Source organism: Centroberyx affinis, unplaced genomic scaffold, assembly GCF_046629955.1.
Source record: "Centroberyx affinis isolate AG114_WGS23_722 - 3 ecotype Tasmania unplaced genomic scaffold, CSIRO-AGI_Caff_v1 ptg000419l_1, whole genome shotgun sequence".
In the NCBI taxonomy this organism is placed as follows: domain Eukaryota; kingdom Metazoa; phylum Chordata; class Actinopteri; order Beryciformes; family Berycidae; genus Centroberyx; species Centroberyx affinis.
The window spans coordinates 258,726-282,206 of NW_027279084.1; the positions used below are offsets into that span (position 1 = coordinate 258,726).

The 23,481-nt window shown below is 40.2% G+C and overlaps 1 protein-coding gene across 1 annotated transcript; it reads left to right on the top strand.

The window, feature by feature from the left end:
- The first annotated feature begins 14,759 nt into the window (after positions 1 to 14,759).
- On the top strand, positions 14,760 to 22,768 carry siae (sialic acid acetylesterase). Its single transcript, XM_071516646.1, has 10 exons — positions 14,760 to 14,951; positions 15,802 to 15,963; positions 16,651 to 16,805; positions 17,254 to 17,392; positions 17,879 to 18,059; positions 18,232 to 18,314; positions 19,703 to 19,836; positions 20,089 to 20,243; positions 21,817 to 22,003; positions 22,404 to 22,768. Exons 1-10 carry the CDS (start codon positions 14,891 to 14,893, stop codon positions 22,650 to 22,652), a joined length of 1,506 nt encoding a protein of 501 aa, XP_071372747.1. The 5' UTR covers positions 14,760 to 14,890; the 3' UTR covers positions 22,653 to 22,768.
- The last annotated feature ends 713 nt before the right edge of the window (positions 22,769 to 23,481 follow it).

Here is a 23,481-nt window from a genome sequence, read left to right on the forward strand (position 1 = left end):
ATAGTGTAAGTGTTAGGAGAGTGGAAAAAAATTGTCCTTTTATTCTGCACACTATTAATTTCATGAGTGGGAGGCAAACGTATATAATGGTAACTATCAACATGGAGTATTAACTGTCTTACATGCAATAAATAAGTGAAAACTAGTGCTACTTTCAAGCTTGCCACCTGTTTGGTCTGTGAAGCTGACCCATATGAGACAGCTTCAAGTATCAAAACCAAGTATATCAATTGTACATTGACAATTTCCAATAATCCCAAGAATCTGGGTTTAGCTGACAACATCACACTAACAACAATAATCAAGAAGACGCAAGGCAACCTGCCTAGGCCCATAAATGATTTTTGCCTTAGAGGGGGTGAATCTTGATGGCATCCACATTGCATGCATGTTAATCAGAGTAATATATCTATAGTTCACTGAGGAAATCATCCATTCATGCATCATGTCTATAATGTTAGGCCTATCATTTGCTTTTTTTTGTAATAAAAAGTTACATTTTAAACTGGAAAAGCTATGTTTCAAGATTCCTGTTTAGCTAAGGTTACTGTTAAAAACTGTATTCCGAAAAACATGTGATGCGTTTTCACATAAAGAACTCTTTAGACCGCGTTCACGTGTGAGGCATAGCAAGTTAGTGAGTTCATAATATCATAGTAAGTTCTTACTATGTGTGGCATAGGAAGAACTTACCAGTAGCACCAACAATAGAGGGTAGGAAAAAAGTAGCCAAAGAATCTGATTGGCTGCTGATGGTCAATAACCGCCAAAAGTTCAGCTTTGGTCAACTTGTCTCAGCCAACAAACTGGTTGATGGCTGGACTGTCGGCTGAGTCTCTCAGGTTGATCGGCTCAATAGAGATAGAATGGACTTCCGCTGAGTTGTTGTGCGACCTCATGGCAGTCTGAACACACCGTTAGGCCTGATCAGCCAAGACAGATCAATCAACAACATGCCAACAACAGAAGCAATACAACACACAATAAAATGGAAAACCATAACATGTCTCCCCTCCATTCCGAACACAGTTATTACAACCAGCCGACAGGATAACATATAACAGGCATGACAGCCAAGTGACCAACAACACTGACAAGCTCTAAACATACAACATACAACAGTCGGTCCATGAAGATTTGTAAAGCAACTTGAAATATGCTAAATGCTACGGAGATAGCATCATCTATTGACCAGTAGAGGCAACTGCCACAGATATAAGTGAATGGAAGTGAATGAACATCTAAAGAACAGAAGTCTACTGTGCCTCAAAAAGGTCCTTATAGACAAACCAGCATACAGAAGCTCTCCACTTAGTGGCGAGCTTGAAAATAGATTGCTAAACATCTATCAGATTGTAAATGTAATGACACTGTCATTACGTGTTGTTGTTTTCTACACCCCAACCTATCAATCAACAAATAACTTGCAACATCCCAATTGGCAAGCATGTAACTAGCACTAAGCTTGCCTCCACTTGTTTCTGTTGGGAGCTTTAGAAGCATTTTCTCCCTCAGGCTGTATTTTGAAAGTGCAGAGAAATGGGGAGAGCCAGCCACTGGTAAAAGCTGTTGAAGGCTATAGGCACATTAGAGTGTAAATTGCATTTATCTAAGAGACTTTTATTTTTCAAAAGCCACATTTTGTATTAAATAAGACGGTATGTAATGTCAAAATCATTATACTGTTCGTTTATTAATGTCTGGTGAAGTACGTCATGAGCCATTTATGAGAGTAAGGTATGGAAAATCATTACAAAGAAAGAGCTAGTGTTATTTTCCTGGGTGCAGAGTGAACGCTGCAGCCTCCACAGTTATCGCTGCCTGCCTCATGAGCTGGATAGGAGTCATTAGATGGGGATCAACCGGCTTATTCCCCTTCGTTTGATTTATGATGGCCTATCTCTGTTTGTGGTATTTGCCTACATGAAAGTACTGTCAGATATAACCAAGATAAAGTGTTGGCCCCATGTTGAGCATATGTACTGGGATTCTCACTGTGATTATAGCTAAATCTTGTCTCCTTATACAACCAGCCTCTGGCTTTATCCCTCTCTATCTCCTCTCTCTGGGTGTATCACAAAATTTGGATTGGATGAGGAACTAATGGGAGATATGAGAAAAGCTAAAATTCATGAATCATTTATTTGAGAGTAGGGTGATTTCTTTGGTGCTTGCTGTGACTATCATTTTTGATTGTTTGCTATTACGAGGCATTCATAAGCATGATGATATATCTCTACATATCCTATGTTTTATATTCCACTACAGTCAGGAAAAAATCTCACCATAATGTTAACCATTTACTGTAATAAGATAGTTACACAGCTATATTTGGCTTCAGTGGCTCTGCTTTTTAGGCTGCTCCCCACATTAGGTTTAGCATGCTCAAGTGCAGCTGGGAGCAGAAAATGTATGTGAATGTGATTGGTTTATTGTATTTTTATTGTTCCTGTTTTAACCTTTTGTATTGTAAGGTGGTTTGGCAGCTTTGAGCTTAACAGACTGAGGAGCCTGCTGAAAATAGCCAGTAAGGTTACTGGTGTGCACCGAGCACAACTAACTGAAATCTTTGAGCGGCATGTGGTGAGGAAGGCTGATTCTGCCTGTCTCCCCCTCGGAGGCCACAATGCCCCCTGGGTGCTGCTTCAACATGCCGACACTCCAGAGTAACAGACACAGGGATTCATTCACCCCACTTTAATTAGACGCTTAATAGGGACATAAAATGATGAAGCCTCTTGTGCCTGTGTAAGTGCTTTGTTCTTGTACTGATGAGGGACTTTTTACTGCACTACATCACACTATATTAAGCTATTGACTCCCTGTCTGGTCCTATCAACTGATGCTGGTCCGTATGGCATATGTACATTGTCGAGATTTGGTTTACTCTGTATTTAATTATTTTTATTTCGTTTTGATTATTGTTTTTATCAGGTGTTTTTACTGTAAACAATATCTGAAAACCAAATTTGATCGATTATTGGAAAATAAAGTTTTTAACCGAACTGGATTGAATGAAGAAACGAGCCCATCCAGAAGAAAAGTGAAGCAGGCAGTGACTGGGGTGATGGAGGTGAAGTGTTTACCAGCACCAAGCTGTATCAGCGGAAACAGTGACACATCAATTAGTGTAGCAGCAGGTTATCTTAAAGTAGTGTCACATCAGTGTTCTGGACTGTGATTGGTGTGTGTCAGGGATGAGCTAGTATCAGCGGATGCCACTGTAAGCAGTACATAACTTACCTGTTCTAACTCAACTTACAAAATGCTCCATTTCTGTAGATAAAGGCCTGTGATGTTTTCAGCATGGTTTGATGTGCTACCTTTGCTGAACACATTTCCAAGTAAATGGACCGAATTAAGTATAACTTAAAGGGCCATTAAAGTCACAATGAAACCACATTTTGAGAGCACCATGCTCCCTTAATGTGATATATTTCCTCCTGAAACGGGACATAACGCAGGGAGGGATCATTCAAAAGTGGAAACCAATGGGATATCGGTTAGGGAGAGAAAGGCAGATTTATTGGGAAGGACAGGGGCGGGATTGTTAAAAAATCTGTGGTGATTTTATTGGTTGAAATTTGTATCTCCTCCTGGTACACAATGATGTCACCACTAAAGATTTTGCATTTTCCGGGAAGTAAAAGTAATGACATTTTGATATAAACATATAAGGAAATTACATTTATATATATATATATATTTTTTTATTTTATTTTTTTGAAGAAGAAGAAATCGTCAAATAGGTGTATGGTATGGTGATCTGTAACCTCTATCAGTGACCCAACCCAGGACATGAATAATAGTCACATTTTCACAAGAGACAAGTAACCTATCTAATTAGAGCAGAGATCAAAAAGAAACGTCTCGTGAAGAGCTTACATATCACAGTACAAAACCCTGTAATAATAATACTGCTTCTTTGTCTTGTGAATTACATGTTGTGACACTGGTTGCTTGCTCATTGCATTTTTGCTCCAAAATAGAGTGAAGCCCAGAAATCTCAGCAGCGGGTGAAATAATCGTTGAGTCATTGGTATTGATCAACAAACCTATCAACCCCCGCAGATATATTATGGTCATTTTGTGCTATGGGGTAGTAAAAATCTGACTTATTTATTTACTCCCTGCATTACATTCATACAGTTTTTCACATTCACACCACCTGGGATGCTGCCTAGCACAACTACACGTCTTCTACTGTTCACAGAGACGCTTCACTGGAGCAGGTGGGAATACAGTGTCTTGCTCAGTGGCACTTTAGCAGTAGTTGGGGAATGGCGGAATGTTTCTAATTCACTTTCTTGCCAGCCAGTTTGAGGATTAGAACCGGCAACCTTACAGTTCTGATTCATTCATGACATTCGAGCGTTTGCATTTTCTCTGATATACTGTTTATGAGTCTGCATCCTTAGCAGAAGTAGATCCAGTAGAGCATGATGCCATTCAGCTGGACATTAATTACATTGGCGCTGCTCTGTGTTTCTCTGGAGCTTTGAGTAGTTGGCAAGCTTTCAGAATCCAGAATCACAAGAGTGAAGGGCCAGGTTTTATTCACCTTGTGGAGTATGAGGAGGGAGAAAACACAGGATTGTTTTGTAGTTTAACCTTGTGCGAATGATGTTCTGAAACGAGACACAAACTGGCTGAGTGGAATAAATTGAGATAGCATTTTAAAGCCCGGCCTCACAACAAACAATGTTAAAATATTTGGAATACGGTTGGTGGTCGATTGTTAAGGAATCCAGGTGTGCATGCTGAGATGTGAGAATGTTTTACTTCAGTAAAATATGGCTTCAAGGTGATACTGTACTGCAATTTGCTTTCTAAATTCACAGCTTGTGACACATTTAAACACCAGTAATCCACATCTCTCAGTAAGTGTTCAATTTCTAAACTCAAACAGGCCATTCTGGTATGAAACACATGAACACTGCAATAAATTCCGTCTTTCAATGGTCTTATAGCTGCAGTTTTGCTTTGCTCATGTTGAGTGAGAAATGGTAAAGATGGCACTGCAGGATAAACTGATAAGGAAGGAACCATAAACCATTACTTCAAGTCTCAATTTGGCCATTTTTAAAATCAAACCAAGGAACCGAATACAAAAAATAAATATAATAGAGAATTATGTTGAAATGGCAAATGTTACGTGTTCAAAATGTTTTAAAGCCAAACACTGAGTCGGGTGTTCATCATAAGGCTTATCTGCCATTAGCCTTGCTTGTCTAGACTTGTAGGAATCTGAATGTACAAAATGGAACAAAAAGGAACAAAAATAATCCAATCCTCTACTGCTAGAAAATCAAGATGGAGGTTCCGCTTACACATTTAAAGCATGGGACAGGAAAAAAAAAAGTTCCTGTCTGGTTCAGACTGGCAGTATTTAAGCTGCTCCACATGAGGCCTAAATACACACTAATCAACTAATTACCTCAAGCTGCACGTTCCATCAGCCAGATAGATAATTAGTCCACAAGTAAACAGCCACGGCGGCCATCCATCCATAAATCTGGGAGTTGCATTTTTTAATGTGAGTGTGCTCAAAGACAATTTCATGGAAATAAAAATAAATCTCGGATGTGATCTATCACGCTGAGAGCTGATTAAAAGCGGTTGAGGAAAAAAAAAAAAAAAAAAAACTCCTGGTGATATGTGAGTTGTGGGATGCCTTTTCACTGGAGATGTAGTTCAAAGTCAGTCTCTCAGATAAAGCTATTAGCATCCCTGCTTCCTCTCTCTGTGAATCTTATTCCCATCACTTCTCACAAGAAATGGGTATGCAGTTAAAAAATATGAGCGCAGGGAGTGCATCTTTCATTTTGTAAATTAAAGGAGACAAGCATTCACCAGGCTGCCTTTAAAATTGCGCATCTCTCCATGCTGCATGGTATTAAATTTGAATCACTTTGGAAAGCATTTGTTCCGAGACATATTTTTGCACTTTGTTAGACTGATAGCATGTGAGGCTCTGGCTTATACCTTGACAGACTTTGACCGGGTTTGATAACTGTGTTTTGTTCTTAAGAAGAGCTACATGTTCAAGGACTTTATTAATGTTGAGAGGTGTCTGAGCAAGACAGCCAGAGAGGTTTTGCTCTTTCTGCTACACTGTATAACACCTCACACAGGTCTGATTGAATTTGAAGGAAATTGCTCCAGGAACCCCTTGAGCATTCGACTGAGGGAAAGCGGCAGAGGGGGCAGGGGTATATATGACCCTGACTCTTAACAGAAGAAGTTAAGGTCCAAGGTAAAATTGGAATACCCAGCTAATTTCACCCAGTGCGCGACCTTTGCCACGCCTGGAACTTTATTGCCTTTATTTCATCAAGGGTTAGAGTCGGAGGCAATTATTTCTGCTGATCTCGGTTCTCCGCCACAGCACAGCGGCATGCCGGGAATGCTAGCGTTATGTTTTTTCACTGTGCGCTGAAAATTTTGCATCGCTGGCAGGTCAACAAGGCAGGACAGATACATGATTGCTAATGACTGCTTGCCCACTTCACCTTCACCACTTCACACATGAATGAAAATTTGCAGAAAATTTTGCTGATTGTCATTCAGCCTGTGTGTGCCTGTGCTGATTTTGTGATGAGTGCAAGCGTGCTGAGACTGATTCTTTCATCCTTTATATTTATGGACCCATTTACACAAGTAGCTGTCAAGACTGCAGCAATAGTAAGAAATAATGAAATTAATTGCAAGGTAAAGTAGGACATACGATGAGTCCCCATTCTCAACTTGATAGTGACCGACATTTTCATAAAGCATGAGCAATGTGTGTGCTCACAAGTAGGGGCGATGTGGAAAACTGGCTCATATCCTGGTAAAGGTCATATTTGGCGCAAGCTATGCAATTTCATATCCCATTCACAGACACACATGAATAAACAAAGTATATTATTACTATGGAACTAACAGAACTTACATAGAATGCAAGAAACAAAACAATAATAAATGGGATAATGTGTTTCCTGTATATGCAGCAGTATTCCAACTAATACTGCTATATCCAATAATTATATTGAGGTTCAGTATAAGTATGTATTTCCAGGTCATTATAAATGCACCAACTCTTAAACAGAGCACTTGAGTATGGCTAATAATATTCATGTTTATCTATCCATAAAAAGAAAACAGAAATCCATCCATCTGCATGTTTGATGCGGCTCATGCTTGAGACCCTGCTGTAATCCACATGACTGAGCTTGTGCGCTCTGAGAGGCTCAAGACAAACTAAAATGCAAACACATCAGTTTCCTCCGTGCTGCACGCTCCTTCCTCACATCCTCATATCAGAGTTTGAAAGCCAAAGCCCATTTCTCTGTTATGAGAGTGCCACCTGCTGATCTGAAGTGTGCCCAGCACCCGTCTGACATCTCCACCATAACATCTCCCATGTGTCCAATAGGAAATAAAATCAACCTCGCATAGGTATACAGCCACTTCAGCTGTTTTCACAACAATTTGTTTTTTACTAATGCCCCTGGTCTGGCTTTTATTGTTTATTTTAAAGCTCCTAAATCATCCGGAGTCTAGGGAGGGAATAGTGCGATATTTCAGTGAATGAGAGGAAAGGCACTGGATGCACCATGCAGCCTAATTGCTGGAGCCTTTGATGCAGCCTGTTAATGATGAAGGAGCTGAAGTGATGTTTCATTTTTATAGGGAGGAGGATAGAGGAGACGTCAAGGTAGGGCTAGCAGAGCAGCCATGATTAAACTCCGGAGAGTGTACCTGAAAGAATGAGGGGAGAAAACGATGATCTCTCTCTCTCTTTCTCTCTCTCTCTCTTGCTTAAAGGTTGCTGTTTCAAAGGGAGACAAAGGAACAGAGGACTTCAAAAACCATTGGTGGACACAGATTTGTCTCTGTATCAAGAGTTTCTGTTTTAAGTTCTTCTATATTATATTAATATGTATAATATGTATTATATATATATATTATTATATATACTGAACATATTTACCAAAAAACAAAACTCTCTCTCTCCCTCCTCCCAAGATGCTTTGATAATCTTGCTAATAAGTCTTGAAATGAGGAACATCCTTTTATGTCCGTATCCCCCCCACCCACCCACCCACACACACCCACACACCCACACACACACACACACACACACCCACACACACACACACACACACACACACACACACACACACACACACACAGCCTTAATAGGAACAGCAGGTTTCTAAGGGTAAATTAATGATTTAAATGTCAGTGCGGCTTAATTGCAAGCAGTATGATTGAATAATTGTACTTGTGTGTACTGTCTGTCCCTATGCATGCTATTGTCTAATAATCCAGGCAATCTAAGAGAGCCATAGCCTTTTGTTTTGCCAAGGAGCTGAGAGGTGGTTGCTTGGCAACACAGCTTGTCTAGAAGGTTAAAAAATAAAAAATAAAAAAATAAAATAAAACTTTATTAATCTTTGCCAAAAAGATGAGTTTGTATCGAAATGTGAATGAATTTGTATTCATCATCTTCAGGCTTTGAAAAGTGTGACAGTGACAAAGATTACAGCATATTAACAGCTTTCCAACCCTCTCCTATAACAATACAATATGACCACTTGCAGTGCTTTATATGGGTGATGATTGAACAATGTGCATGGCATATCTACTTATGCTACTTGCTCCAAAGCAAAAATCACAATAGCTGATGAGCCTGATAGTCCCATTTATTAAATTGACACTCCCCCAGAAGTGTTCCTGCGAGGCTCGCATCAATGTAGTCTTCTGTTTATGATCTAACGGCTTGCCACTGAGATACAAAAGGTCATCAATAATGGTACACAGGCCATTTGCATTTTGCTTTGTGGATATTTTGCATCGTCCTTATGGTTATCCACACTATTTTATGATACTACAAGGAGTAGTAGCACTCCGCACTCACGCAGAAATCATAACAAAAGGGTGAACAGCACTTTTCTCATTGCTGCATGGTCGGTAGAGTAAATTACAGTTAAGTGTTTGTCTAGATATAATATACATCATTGTCATACAGCAGTTGCGATGTCTTTTTCAGTTGTGCAGGAAGACAGAACTAGCTCACCAATATCCATTTTCCTCCCTGCCTTTCTCCAGTTATTGCTGTTACAGCTGTATGAGGTGAATGCAGGACAGCGAGCCTAAACAACCTGGAGTCTCTTTAAACTGCATGTCTTCACTTGTGACACTCTTGGACACCTCAGGCTCACTGCTCAGTCAAGAATACAGAAATAGTAGCAAGGACGAATTGGATGATTCCCAGAAACGTTGTCAGACTACCAGCGCCCCTCACTCTCCGATCAGTAAGTATCCATGTTTCCTCCAGCAGCAACAGCATGACTAACTGATGCTACGATGCTCAGTCTATCGTCAGCCTATTTAGATCTGTGTAGGAGGCTGAGGGTTGGGGTGTTGTGTAAGTGACTCTGTGTCTGACTCTGTCTGCTTCAATTTCCTGGTTGTAGGGATATTTTTTCATACTTTTTCGATGCTGGATATAAGAACACACTTTCACGAGGCAATGGAGTGAGATATTTTCTGTGGAACATTTGTACGTGCCATCTGGCTCTCTAAATAGAATACTGGGCAAACAGAAAGCCTGAGATCCCATTGTAATAATCCAACATACTGAAAGTTGTTGATACCTTTAAATGCTTCAGAATAAAGTTGTAACAGTACCTGCAGGTATTGCTTTTTTTTAATACCTAGAGCTAGTTTCAGCGGTCACACATGGTAAACATGAGGTGTATTCTGATAGACATACTGCATGACTGGGGTCAGTTCACATTCAATTTACTCAATTCAAATTGTGAATTGAAACTGCAGCTCATATAACAACTATAGAGCCCCTCTGTTTCAATGATTTTGTCATATAATGGACATGAGAACAAGAGTTAGGGATTTTGAATTTGAAAGAAATTAAGAATTATTTCCTGAATTGACTCGAAAGTGTCTTGAAAGTGAACGTACCCTAACCCAGACATAAAGCACTGTCTCATGTATAAACTGATGTAGGTGCCAGTGAGTGTGCAGCATCTGCAGCAGGACAAGCTCAGCACAATGTAAGCTGCGGACAGGACGCTCCGGCTCCTCTCATGCACCTAATAGCTGCTGAGTGACTTAAAGGGAAGCACTAATTTGTGGGATTTATCACATGATGGATTGGAGCGGTTGTGTTAAGAGACCTACGAGGGCCCTCGACAGCAGTCATAAATCTTGGTTCATGCATGAAACCACAAACACATTTGCATCTCTCATTTCACCACATGAAATTAGCTGTAAAATGTGATGGAATAGACCAGAGCCCATTCCACGGATCGCTAGAGGGGGATAGCCAGTTTCCAACCCAATTTCTGCAATCTAATATAAGCGCTGGCTTGGATTCAGAGATGTGGTGGTAATATTGAAGCATTACTCATACAGAAGTGCACTGTCACATTAGTTAAATATAGTCTGCATGTACGGGAACATGAGACGTAAATTACAGATCTGGAGTGTCCATGATGGCACACAGTTAGAGAGAGAAGGGTGTAACGAAAACTGTGAGAGGCTTTTATCTCTATTGCGTTGCGTGAGTGTATGTGATTGTATATACTGTATATGTGTTGTAATATATAATAAAATAATGCTTTGATTTTTGCATGTAGCACTCCATTTAAAGCTCTGAATGTGTTGTATAGTTCAATAATCTATCAAAAAAACATAAAAAAAACATAAAAACCACAAAGCTTTCCTACTATTGTACTATTGTATTTCCTCTGAACTCTGAAGTGGTTATGGTGCACATGCAAAAAAGTACAATGCTCCTCCAAGTTCTCTGCATTATACAGTCAGTTTATACACAATCTCAGTTACCTAATTCATGTTAACGGCAACAATGTTAAAAAAAAAAAAAAAGGGAAATGAAAGATTGTGCAATGCAACACTTCAGTTTTCTGCTAGTTGTAAATCTACCAAAAAAATAGTTTGCACATTTGAGTACAATAGCAAACCTTTTTCTCCACTGTAAGTCAAAAACTCACTGTCATGTCTACAAGGAAGCCTGGCGTAAAATGCAGTCGAGTAAAGGACACAAGGGAATGAAGATGTTAAGATGTTCGAAAACTACAATACTTTTAAGAAGTCTGGGCCAGATCATTTTTCTTCCACTGTGGCCTTTTTGCATTGGATACAATCAATACAATTCTCTTAATTGAATTCTACTTTTCAGTTTTTGGTGCTCTCACAAGCATTTTTCTTTGATGAATTACTGATGCAGGCTTTTGTAGAATAGTATCAAAACACAATGTGCAGTTGTGGCGTGGCTGAATTTTCATGGTGAATAGGCAATTTCACAAATATAATTCTCCCCACAGAATTAAATGTCATCTACAATAACATGATTAGTATCAGCAGTGAATAGCACTGAATCACTTGTCAAAAGTGATTTCTTCTTGGAGATTATCCGTGAAGAAAATCTTTCAAGAATCCAGTTGGAAAAATAATTATATTTACACACCAAGACCAAACCTTTACAATTCCTATTGGAACCCAGTGGATTTTCACAGTGGAATCTTACAGGATTTATTTTCACTATTCCTTTTTTGAAATATATTTGTGCATTTGCAATCCACTTCAGAATTATTGGTATCCTTAGTAATGATGAACCTATAATAAAATTAGAAAAAATAATAACCCTTTGTTGTAAATTTCACTGCTTCATATATGACCCATCTGAATCATGACACTTGTGGCATGTTCCTTCTGGATGATCCACAACTTACTAAGCACAAAATATATATTTTATCGCTTGATATAGTGATAATTTAATTAGGAGAGAAATTCTCTTCTTGCTTGCCCCCTCCACTGGGAGGTCAGAGGTCAGGGTGTGTTGCAGTGCAGCAGCTGGAGCTGGGAGGGACGCAGTGTGTTGCAGCAGGACGCTTTCTGAATCCTCCAGCTGAAGAGCAGCCTCTCTGCTTAATAAGCCTCCCTGCTGCGTAATGAGCTACAGAATATTCTGAAACCATTTATGCGAACTGAGCAGTGTCCACTCTAACAGAATGTGTCCTTGTTGATTTCAGTCAATAACTTTAACTGACAGCAAGTTCCAGGGTAAGTAGAGCTTGACTTGATGCAGTCAGCGGAAACAACATGGTTTGCATCGGAACTGAAGCCTTTCAGCTCTGATTATCGCTTATCGCTCAACGATACAAGTAAAAACCACTCAGGCAGCATTTAATGGGTTTTATCTCATGTCAATGCAATATTATCTTTCAGTGTATGTGAATTGAATGTCCTAATTATAAAGAAAAGTCATGCAATGGGTAATGGCATGGATACAGTAAAGTAGAAGTCACTGAGACACACCTGTGACATACCATGTTCCTTAATGAATTGTCTCAAACACTCTCATTGCCTCGCAGTTAAAGACACAATCTGGATTTTTTTTTTTATCTTTAGTACAGGCATATTGAAAATATCTGAATTCTGAAGAGTTTGACTAAAATAAGCTTTTAGAATTTTCCTAACCTATCATGACTCAAAATGCAGCTTCATTTACTCCTGCAAACAAACTGTTTAAAATCTCAAAAACATGTAAAATTCATATTTATCTGCACCAGCTACATAATGCTAAACAAAACTACATGTGGGTTAATCTGTGGGTTAATTTCCCTTCTGTATGTTTTTTTTGTGTCTCCGCTTTACAGTCTGAAAGCAAATGCACCTACAATGTGATAACAAGAGTCTGCTTCCCGTTCATGTTTATGATCAGGGCTGACAAGGTGTGTGTGAGTATTAAAATGTAACGGCTGCGAGATACAAGGATTACGTTCCAGCTGGCACAAAGACATGCATTAAAACGGATGTCTACCTATGAAAATCCAATATTTCACACACAGTCACATCAAAGAGCCTGCGCCTTTCAGACAGACCTCTCGGAAACAGCCCAACACAGAGAGGATGATTCCCCTTTCAGTTCCTTTTCATCATGATGAAAATGTTTTGAATGGCATATGTTCAACTGCTGCTGTGTTAGAAGCACATCCAAAGATGCGCTGACGGGCTTGTAGTAGGATCTGACAGCTATGTCAATTAGCAGAAGTCGATGGCCTATGAAACCGACAGTAAAAGGTGAATGCATTGAAAACCTAGGCAAAAAAAAACAAAACATAGTAAGCTCAGCTATGCAGATACTGTAGACTCCATTAGTATATGAGGCATGCCTTCAGAACAACTGGCTCCTGTTCATGCCTGCAGGATATACAAGCTACATGCCCCGGGGCCTTGAGTTCATCTGCAGATAAATGTGTTATTTAATTGTAAATTGTCACCCTCATACAGATTTGTGTACTATCTTTGGCATTTGACTGGTTGGGTAACTGGCAGAGCAGATGCCCATTGTAGGCTGCAGGGTCGATATAAAACAGAGCATGCACGCACGCACACCTCTACATTTATATGTTGAACAATTATACTTATACTTTTTAAGTTAAAAAGTTTTCTCATTACTTATTGCTCCAAACAACAGCTTTCCCCATTATATTGCCTATATCCATCACTAATCTCTGTACAAGTGGTGAAGTTTGTTGTTAAATTGCATGCCAGCACAACATGGCGTGTCCATTTGTCTTTACTACAGGCAAACGTGTAAAAAAGCTTTCGCTAAACAAACACCTGGCTCATAAACCGTTGGATAATTAACGTTACACCTGCCTTCATTTTTCACGTTGTTGTTTTAGTCTATATAGATGTTAATTAGTTTGGCCTTCATAAGGATTCCACTCACAGCTACGTCCCATTTTGTTTTGCTGGTCTGGAAGGCAAATTCAGGGGACTGCATGTTATCATCTATTATGCTATCGTCTATTTTTAAAGTTTCCCACTTTCCAAGTACTTTTTGTAGTTGTAGTAGGAGTTTGTTAATTTATTTATTTATTTATTTAGCTAGCCAGGGTTTACTTAAGTCACAAATCTGCAAGGGAACTGTCAGCATATTGCAGGCTTAGAAGTCATGTGGTTCCTGTTTTGCACTGTGTGTCTAATGCAGGAGCTGCAGTCATTCAAAAACCTTTCCAAGAAAGTGTGTAATCACCAAAGAGTATCTATGATTTAGAACATGAATCACTCAACTGTTACAAAAATAAATAAATAAATAACCTCATACACTTCCCTCATGCTTGCACTCTCATGCAATATTGCATCAATTTGGTATTGCATGTTTACAAAAAAGTTGTGGAAAGATATCTCCAGATTTATAATTGGCAACATAGTGATGTCTCTCATCTGTTTTTCTTGAATACAACAGTAGATATAAAACCAATATTTTCTAATGAATTTTATTATAATGCTAGCTAAATTTCATATTCACACCCCTAAGTATGCCATCATAAATCTTAGTATATTGTAAGTGCTGGTGTGTAGGAGTAGGCCTATTTTACCATAGAGTTTGTGCAGCAACAATAAAAGGTGGAGTGCAGTGTCCAATTTATCATGTGTTTAGTATGGCTGCTGTGCTGTGTGCGTTCATTGTTGTTCGTTAGAAATTGTGCACACTGTGGTATTTTTCAACATTACTATGACATAAAACATTAATCTGAGTTGTCGTCTATTGGGTTGGATGATTGATACAACAAATAGGTCGTTTAAATCTATATTTTTACGTTCGCGCTTTTATTTTGAAGGCTGAACGCGCCAAGCGGAAGTCACAAGCTGCGCTTCTAGAAAGGGATCTCAGGACAGTGTGAAGCTTCCTTATTAATGGCTGGTCTATGTATATGAGGACATCTTTTCTCTCCGTAACGCAACTTGTGACCCAGGCAGCTCCCGCAGCGTGACCGACGGTGTCATGACAGATACTCCTCTTCCTCTTATATAGCCGCGCGGTAGTTTGCTTTTTACTCTGCCTGCAATGGCTGGGAGAATATGTGTCTGTGTTGTCGTTACACTGTTTGCATCTCTTTACAGCTGTGGTGAGTAAAATCAATAGGTAAAGTCAGAATGTGTGTCAGCATTACACCGCTGTTAGCAGAGTCGAAGCCAAACAACCTACTTCCTATACTGAAGTATCAAATAGAAGTGATCTGTAATTTTTGTCGAATTTTAGTGCTTTAGGGCTGCAACTAACGATTATTTTCCATTGTCGATTAATCTATCGATTATTCTCTCGATTGATCGATTAGTTGTTTGGTCTATAAATTGTCAGAAAATGGTGAAAAATGTCAATCAGTGTTTCCCAAAGCCCAAGATGACTTCCTCAAATGTCTTGTTTTGTCCACAACCCAAAGATATTCAGTTTACTGTCATAGAGGAGTAAAGAAACCAGAAAATATTCACATTTAAGAAGCTGCAATCAGAGACTTATTTTTCTTAAAAGATTACTCAAACCGATTAATCGATTATCAAAATAGTTGGCGATTAATTTAATAGTTAACAACTAATCGATTAATCGTTGCAGCTCTAGTCTGCTTCCTGCTCTTCCAACAGTTACCCAGCACAACTTTTATAAAATACGTTTAGTATCACCTCATGAATTAATCATTGCCATTTTATGTTTCCTTACATTATGATTTGATTCCTTAAAGTGTGACTTAATTATTCAAACAGGTTAGTCTAACTTGTCTTACAATGTTTACCAGGAATACTAATTGACATGTTTTAATTATGCCACATTGCATTCTATATGATTTTGGTTATTTAAAGTTAATTCAAATGTCATACCAAGGTAGTTTAATTTGCTACAGTGTTTTCAATGAGTAAGGTATGCCAGTTCCCGGCAGATTGAGGAACTGTTCAGAAATGCGGAATTGCTCTTGCCTGTAGATGAGAGTCTGCGCTTTGCCTCCTACTATGGAGACCACATGGTGCTGCAGAAGGCTCCAGAGCGAGCCGTGCTGTGGGGCTACGGGCCTGAGGGGGCGCAGGTCACCGTCTCTCTGTCAGGACAGACACAGCACAAAACCCCACCGGTCAATGTGACAAAAGGTGAGCCCCGCCACTTGTTGACCAGAGAGAAGTTTGTGCTGACATCTGCAGGGTGCAGGTGAAACCCATACTGAGTGACCCTGACATAAACAGAGTGTGTAAAATGTGTCATTCCTGAGGGGGATGGAAATCACAGAAATGCTAGTTTAGTTCATTTGCACATAGAGTTAGGGAAACCTGAATTTTGGAAATCAGTTGTCAGCCACTTTCTGTAGGCGTTACATGTTTATTGCGTCATGCTCTAGCATCATTTTCCATTGTTGCGACTGAATCTTTCTAGACTGAAGCTGTACTTTAATGGAACACATGGAGTATCTGTGACATGAACTTTGAAGTTTTTCTGTCTTTTTTGAAGTTGCTTACCTCCTAACACAGAGGACACTTGGCCAGTCACACCACATCAAATGTAGCAGTTCTGAATTACATTACTGTGTAGAAAATATCAGGAACCCCTTCTTTATATTGAGTTGGAGCTGCTTTTGCACAGTGAATGTCCCAGTTGTCTAAAGGTTTAAAAAAAACCTCCACCCCTCCATCTACATTTCCCAGAAGTTGAATCAATAAACTTTCATCTTGATTCATCTGCTTAGTTTACTTCACAGAAAGACCAGCTGCTGCCAATATTGTATAGACTCAGCGTATGTAATGGCTGTTCAATCGATGACTTGATTCCATCAACACACGCAGGCATCTGGCGAGTCACCCTTGACCCCGTTGAAGCTGGGGGTCCCTACAATGTGACAGCAGCCCTTCAGCAGAGCACCGTCACTCTGACTGATGTGCTGTTTGGAGACATTTGGCTGTGCGGAGGGCAGAGCAACATGGCTTTCGCAACATCTCAGGTAGGCCGAGCCAGCTCAACACCTGATCTCTGTCTTTTTATTAAATGACACAGATCGTTAAAAACACAGACTTTCTCTGAACTAACACATTTGGATAAAATATGCTTTAGCCGTTGTTTAAACCCTGCTTGGTGTACCAGAGTCGGGAGTTTGCCTCAAAGGACAATATGAATGCCAGAAAGTTCAGGGTGTATGAAAGTCAATTGAGTGTCCTTTTCTGTGATTGACAGCTTAACTGACATGCAGTAAACCCTCTCATCTGGTGCTGCAAGTGCATTAAACAGAATAACAGGAAAAAAGCAGACAATCAAACCCAGTCTGGAAATCATTCTTAATGTGGCCTTAATAGTTTGAATGGTTGCACAAATGGGTTAGTGGTAATGAAGCGTTCTGACAAAACTCTATATGTGATATTTCTGGGTTTTTTTGTTTTTCTTTACCCTAATAGGTTTTCAATGCGTCGGAGGAGCTGGCCCTTGCAGTGAAATATCCTCAGGTGCGGATTTTTATGGCAGCCATGACCCTCAATGAAACTGAACTGACCGACTTGGTTCAAGTGGAGGTGCCCTGGTCTGTGCCCACAGCAAGTATGGGAAAGATTTTTTTTTTTTTAGTTTTTGAAGTGATCAAAGAGTTGTTTGAAGTGAAGGGTTTTTGGTTTGATGCGTTGAACTGCATTTGAACCAGTAATCATTTCTGTTTAATAGAAACATGAGTGCTGTATGTTCCTAATCCTAACCTAGTGTTTACTTTTACGCAGACACTACACTGTCCCTATACAGATATACTCTACATACATATCATGTTATATTTATTGCTGCAGATCAGAGTTAACATTTGACTTTTTTTTCCAGCTATTCCTGAATATCCTTATTGTCTGTAGCACTACAGTAGAGTCATCTTAGTAGAGAATTGGAAACAAGGCTATTGTGTAATCTCATTTGACAAATTCACACTGTGTCAAACATATATGGCACAGTGAACATATTGAACTGTCAAATATCAAGCATGATGCTTATTTATTTAAATACTTACTACTACTAATTCCATTCTACTGACTGATTGATGGACAGGTGCATCTCCAGGAGATCTGATCCACTTCTCTGCAGTGTGCTGGCTCTTCGGCCGCTACATGTATGACAAGCTGAAGTACCCCATAGGTCTAGTGGAGTCGTGTTGGGGGGGCACGCCTGTCGAGGCCTGGTCGTCTTCAAGAGCGCTGCAGCAGTGTGGGCTAGAGGCGCTTGAGAACGGGTAGGGGTATTTAGGGATACTTAACATATATAAATAAAGTACAATACAAACAACTTTTTACCTTTTCTTCATTTTGCATTTATGTGTGCTGTGAATAATTCTGTGCAATAACCAAGCATGGTTAACTTGCATTAATTGCACTGCCACTTTGTCCATTATTTTATGATCTTAGCCCACATAACAATTCTATCCTGTGGAATGCCATGATCCACCCGCTGCTCAACATGACCCTCAAAGGAGCCATCTGGTACCAAGGTAAGACTACGACTTGGCCCACTAAGCACAGCATGCTTCTACAGCCATATTGATGCATCTTTATGTCACCAGTAGCTGGTTAATATACAGATAAGCCCATTAATCATCTGATTTGTCTTGCTGCAGTAAACCCCGCTCATCTGCAAGCAGACAGAAACAAACACTACAAATGATATGCAGCAACTCTGCTTATTCCGAACAAGCAATCTGATTGGTCAACTAGACATTTAGAACGTGATCAAATCAGCATGACAGCACACCTAGCTGTGCTCATCACTAAATATTACTCCGCCATATTATTATACAATATATTTAAATATAACTCTGTTCAGCCTCGATGTTACTAGACGCTCTGGCATATGTAAAGTACATGTGAAGTTCGTGGACGTAGTAGCTAAATCTGTCCATGGAAAAATTATTTTTTTCACCAGATATCTTAGTTACTAGTTATTAGCTCAAGTTGGCTGGCTGACTCAACAGGGACTAGAAATCGTCTCTGTTGCTAGGTCGTTACTAAGGCTCCGCCTACTTGCTGGAGTAGTAAACTAGGTTCCATTACATAGGAGTCTACTGACGTCACTGATTGTTTTCCAGTTATTAGTCAGACCCCATGTATTTCCAGGGAAACGGAGATAACACACACACAACAACACTTCAGTGATGCTTACGGACTGACTGACCGCATCACTGTCGTGCCAATAATGACGGTAAAGCACACCCTCTCGTGTAATATTGCTTAATTGAGACCCATGAGTCAAGCGTGTTTGACCACGCAGCAGCAGCTGTGTTCAGGTTTTGCCTCCTCTGTACAGCCTTTCCAGTATTACAGTACAGCAACTCACCAGACACTGGGAGTCATGTAGCTATTTTTTTTTTTATTTGCTCATAGAAAATTAGGGTTGGTAGTGACCTGGTTTCCACTATACAACCAAACAGCTAATAAAGAATTAGTCACTCAGTTTATATCATTCATTTCCCCCCCCAAAACAAAGTTTCAGTAGTTAATTTATCATTTGAACCACTATTTCAAATAAATAAATAGTGCTTTTGGTGAGTGCTGGGACACTGACCTGTCTTTTGGGGAAGTTAGTTTTCTGTCCCTAAAATGCCAAAACAAAACAAAGGTTGCTGAGAAATGGAACTAAAAATAGACACTCAAAAACCAAACAGAAAGAAAGAAAAGGGATCAGAAAATGGATAATTTTACAGAAAACCAGCAAACATCTGAAATGTGGGGTGGTATCTGCCTTGATTGATTCTGTAGTGTTTGCTAAAGGGTGAAGGGTAAAGTCTTTATTTGAAAAGTAAATTATCTGTAAAAGTTAATGTTTTGTGCGTTTGCACTGGACCTTGTTCACCTTATGGTTAGCTATCGTCTGTTTCCTAAGGTGAGTCAAACGCGGCCTATCATCAGGAGGAGTACAACTGTTCCTTCCCGGCCATGATCGATGACTGGAGGATGGCTTTCCACCAGGGCTCAGGGGGGCAGACGGCCTCAGACTTCCCCTTTGGATTTGTCCAGGTATGTTTGTACTAGTATTTTAGAATTTATTTATTTACACAATTGAAGCAAGTAGGGGTATACCACAGCAGAACCATTCAGATAGCATCAAGAGGCTTTCTCGTAATTGTTCAAATTTTCTGGAACTCATTATATCGTCCAATGTGGCAAACCCCACCCACCTGAGATCTGGGTAAACTAAAACAAACCACAAAATGTATTAGCAAATACTATTTGACCTAGAGCTGATCCATGAAGCCTTTGTGCCTGCAGCTCTCCACCTACAAAAAAGGCTCCACAGATGAAGGTTTTCCCAACATCCGCTGGCACCAGACAGCAGACACTGGCTTTGTTCCCAACCCCAGGATGAAGAGAACCTTCATGGCCGTAGCTATGGACTTGCCAGATGAGAAGTCACCGTACGGCACGTAAGAATGTTTATATGTAGTCATAGCAGGAGATGACATGTTCATAATACTGAAAAGTGTTGCACTTTGTTTATACCTGTGTGTATACCCATTTTTCCACACACTAATTTCATGATTTTGGTTGGAGTTCAGTATGATGTATGCTGAAAGTATACTATCAAATATCACAAAATGTGTACTCATATGTGAACTGGGATTGAACAGTATGAGTTTTCCATACTTTTCCAGGCCTGCATGGGAACCCTGCCCACTCTACAGTCATAAGCACTCACACATTCAGACATACAAAATGTGGAGAGATAAATTAACAATTAGAACGAACTGACCGGCCTGTCAACAAACACCTCCACCTATGCATTTCACATAACAGGAATACATACAAAGCGATTATGTTCAACTCGCTCTCCCTTCACTTCTATAGTTCTGATTAGCAAAAGCTTCTACATTTTTATAAATCAGGAGACAGGCACAACTAACTGAAATCTTTGAGAGAGATGTGGTGCAGAAGGCCAAAGCTAGGGGTGCAACGGATCACAAAACTCATGGTTCAGATCGTATCACGGTTTTGAGTCACGGATCAGATGATTTTTCGGATCAGCAAAAAAAAAAAAAGGTTAAGGTTAAATTAATTTAAAAATGTTACTTTGGCTCTGATGCAGCTGCCTCTCTGTCTGTAGTCACCACTCTGTGGTCTCGCTCAATGTCCCGCCCACAGCACTATCTGATTGGTTACACGTCACGAGTAATAGCCTATCAACACTGAAGGTTATGCCACAGACAGGCACAAAGAGACTGGAGCTTCTCCGAGCGGAGCTGTGTGTGAAGGGAAGGCAGCATATTGCCGAAGTTGAAATAAACATCACAGTCTTGTGATCTATTTCAATGATGACAAGCATGCCCAGTTTCCCAGTTCCACCACTGAAAATGCTCGAAGTCACAGCCTACGGGATTTCACTCAATGAAGGCGAAATCGACGGCTTTTAAATCAGTCGCTCTTCCTTTTTTTTTCTTCCCTAACGCAATCATTGCGCTTCAGAGTAAAACACAGCACGCATCTGTCTTGTCTGTATTTTTTCACTGCAACGCTGCATCGAGATAATAATTAGGGAATTATTACTTTAAAAAGTAACAGCGGCAGTAAAACTGTATTTCACGCTATGATGGTTAAACTTTGCAATTAATCCACGGTTCACATGCGTGCCGAACCGTGGGGGGGATCCGTACGGATCACGGATCAACTACGGTCCGTTACACCACTAGCCAAAGCCACTCTCAGCTACTCTCTGAGGTTTGTCCTGATCTCCTCAGGGCGCTGCTTTAAAGTGACCAAACTTCACCCCCACTGTAATTAGGTTACTTAATATGCACATGTGATGATGTGGCCTGTTGTGGTGTACAAGGCTTTTTTTTCCACTGTAATGACTTATTTATTCTTAGCAACTGGTACTTGATGTTGTTGGTCTTGATGGTTTGAATGGTATATGATGTCATTTGCCAGGTATTTCTAAACCTCATCTACAGACCAAATTTTCCTTATGCGACAATGACGATTTCAATTGAATTTCTGTTCCAGCATCCATCCCAGAGACAAGCAGGATGTAGCGTACAGACTGACCTTGGGAGCAAGGGCAGTGGCTTATAATGAGAAGAATGTGTCCTTCCTTGGGCCCTTCCCTAGCCAGATCTTGATCGCTCAGGTGTACCTCAACATCACCTATGACCAGACAGTCTCTGTCACCTCATCTGAAGACATCTTTGAGGTAAGGCTAGCAGCAGTGTAGTCAATATGGTTTGGCATTTCTTTACCAGACTTACCACAGTCTGATGCTCCAGAATCTAATCAGATCATCTATCCTATAGGGGGAACCTGTGTTGAAAGTATGAAGTTTCTATCATGTATTGTTTGAGTTACTGTGTTCACAAGAATGTGTCTACACACAGACACCACCAGGACAAAATAATAGTCAAGGTGGACTTTCATGATGTGTTTCTTAAGAAATTAAATATGTTCTTAAGGTACTACTGCATTAGTTGCATATTAAATTCACTATTAAATAGCCATTAGTTGTAGTTAATGTGTGGTCTGATCATTTCCAAGACAAACTGCAAAGTTAATAAAACCAATATAAAAGTGAACAAAACGCTCCAATTTCTCTCCAGATCTGTTGCTCAGAGGTTCCAGCTCCGTGTGGCCCTCAGTCCCTCTGGGTCCCAGCTCCCATCATGCAGTGGGGTCCGACCACTGTCCAGGTGTCCACCAGCATGTGCCAGCCTACAGACAAAGTAGCTGCCCTTCGATATGCGTGGAAAGACTGGCCGTGTGACTTTAAAGCTTGTCCAGTCTACAGCGGCACTGGGGTTTTACCTGCACCTCCCTTTAAAATCAACCGCTGGCCGGGCGACACATAAGGGTGGATACGCTCTTACAGCAGGAACTGGAGCATCCAAACAAAATAGTTGCCATAAATGCACTGCTACTGCATACTCCTGCAGGTCTTATGGAGGTGCCTGGGATTTGGCCATAGGTTCTGGGCATACAGTGTTTTTTTTTTAATTTTCCAATCAGGATGGGAAACACCATCCACCAGTCTAGTATGTCTTGGCTAGGGTTGGAAAGTTTGCTGCTCTACCAGTTACTCTGGCAGGACACCGAGCATCATTTGAGGATTTTTTTGCTACTATAAAAATCAATCTGTCTTGTAAAATAATTAAAGTGCCTGGTGAAGATTGGAATCCATCTGCCTCCGTGGCAGATGGGTATAAAAATGTGGGGTTTTTTTGCCCCATGTCCAATCCGTGCTGTTAAGTCCAAAACAAAGCCAAAAAAAGTATTGCTGCTCTGAGGGCGTTTTCACACCTGATAGTTCGCTTCCTTGGTTCGCACCTGATGCGAGAATGATACATTTTTTCGTTTTTCAGCTGGTTCAGTTCGCTTTCACAAAGTCAAAAATCAAACGGTCCAGATAGGGTTGCCAACCCTCCCGGATTAGCCAGGAGACTCTGGTAATTGGCCTCAGTCTCCCAGGATGGAAAAAAATAAATTCCCAGAGATTTTTTTGACGGCTGAAATTATAAGAATGTGTGTGTGCGTTGGGTATGTTGTACGTCGGGTGTGTCGTGTGCGTCGACTGTGTCGGATGAAGATTATTTTCATGACTTTTTGTTGGGCTGTGCTTTTTACATATTTACTGTGTTGGTTTTCTTGGTTGTAGGTTACGTATTTAGCAACTGGCAATGT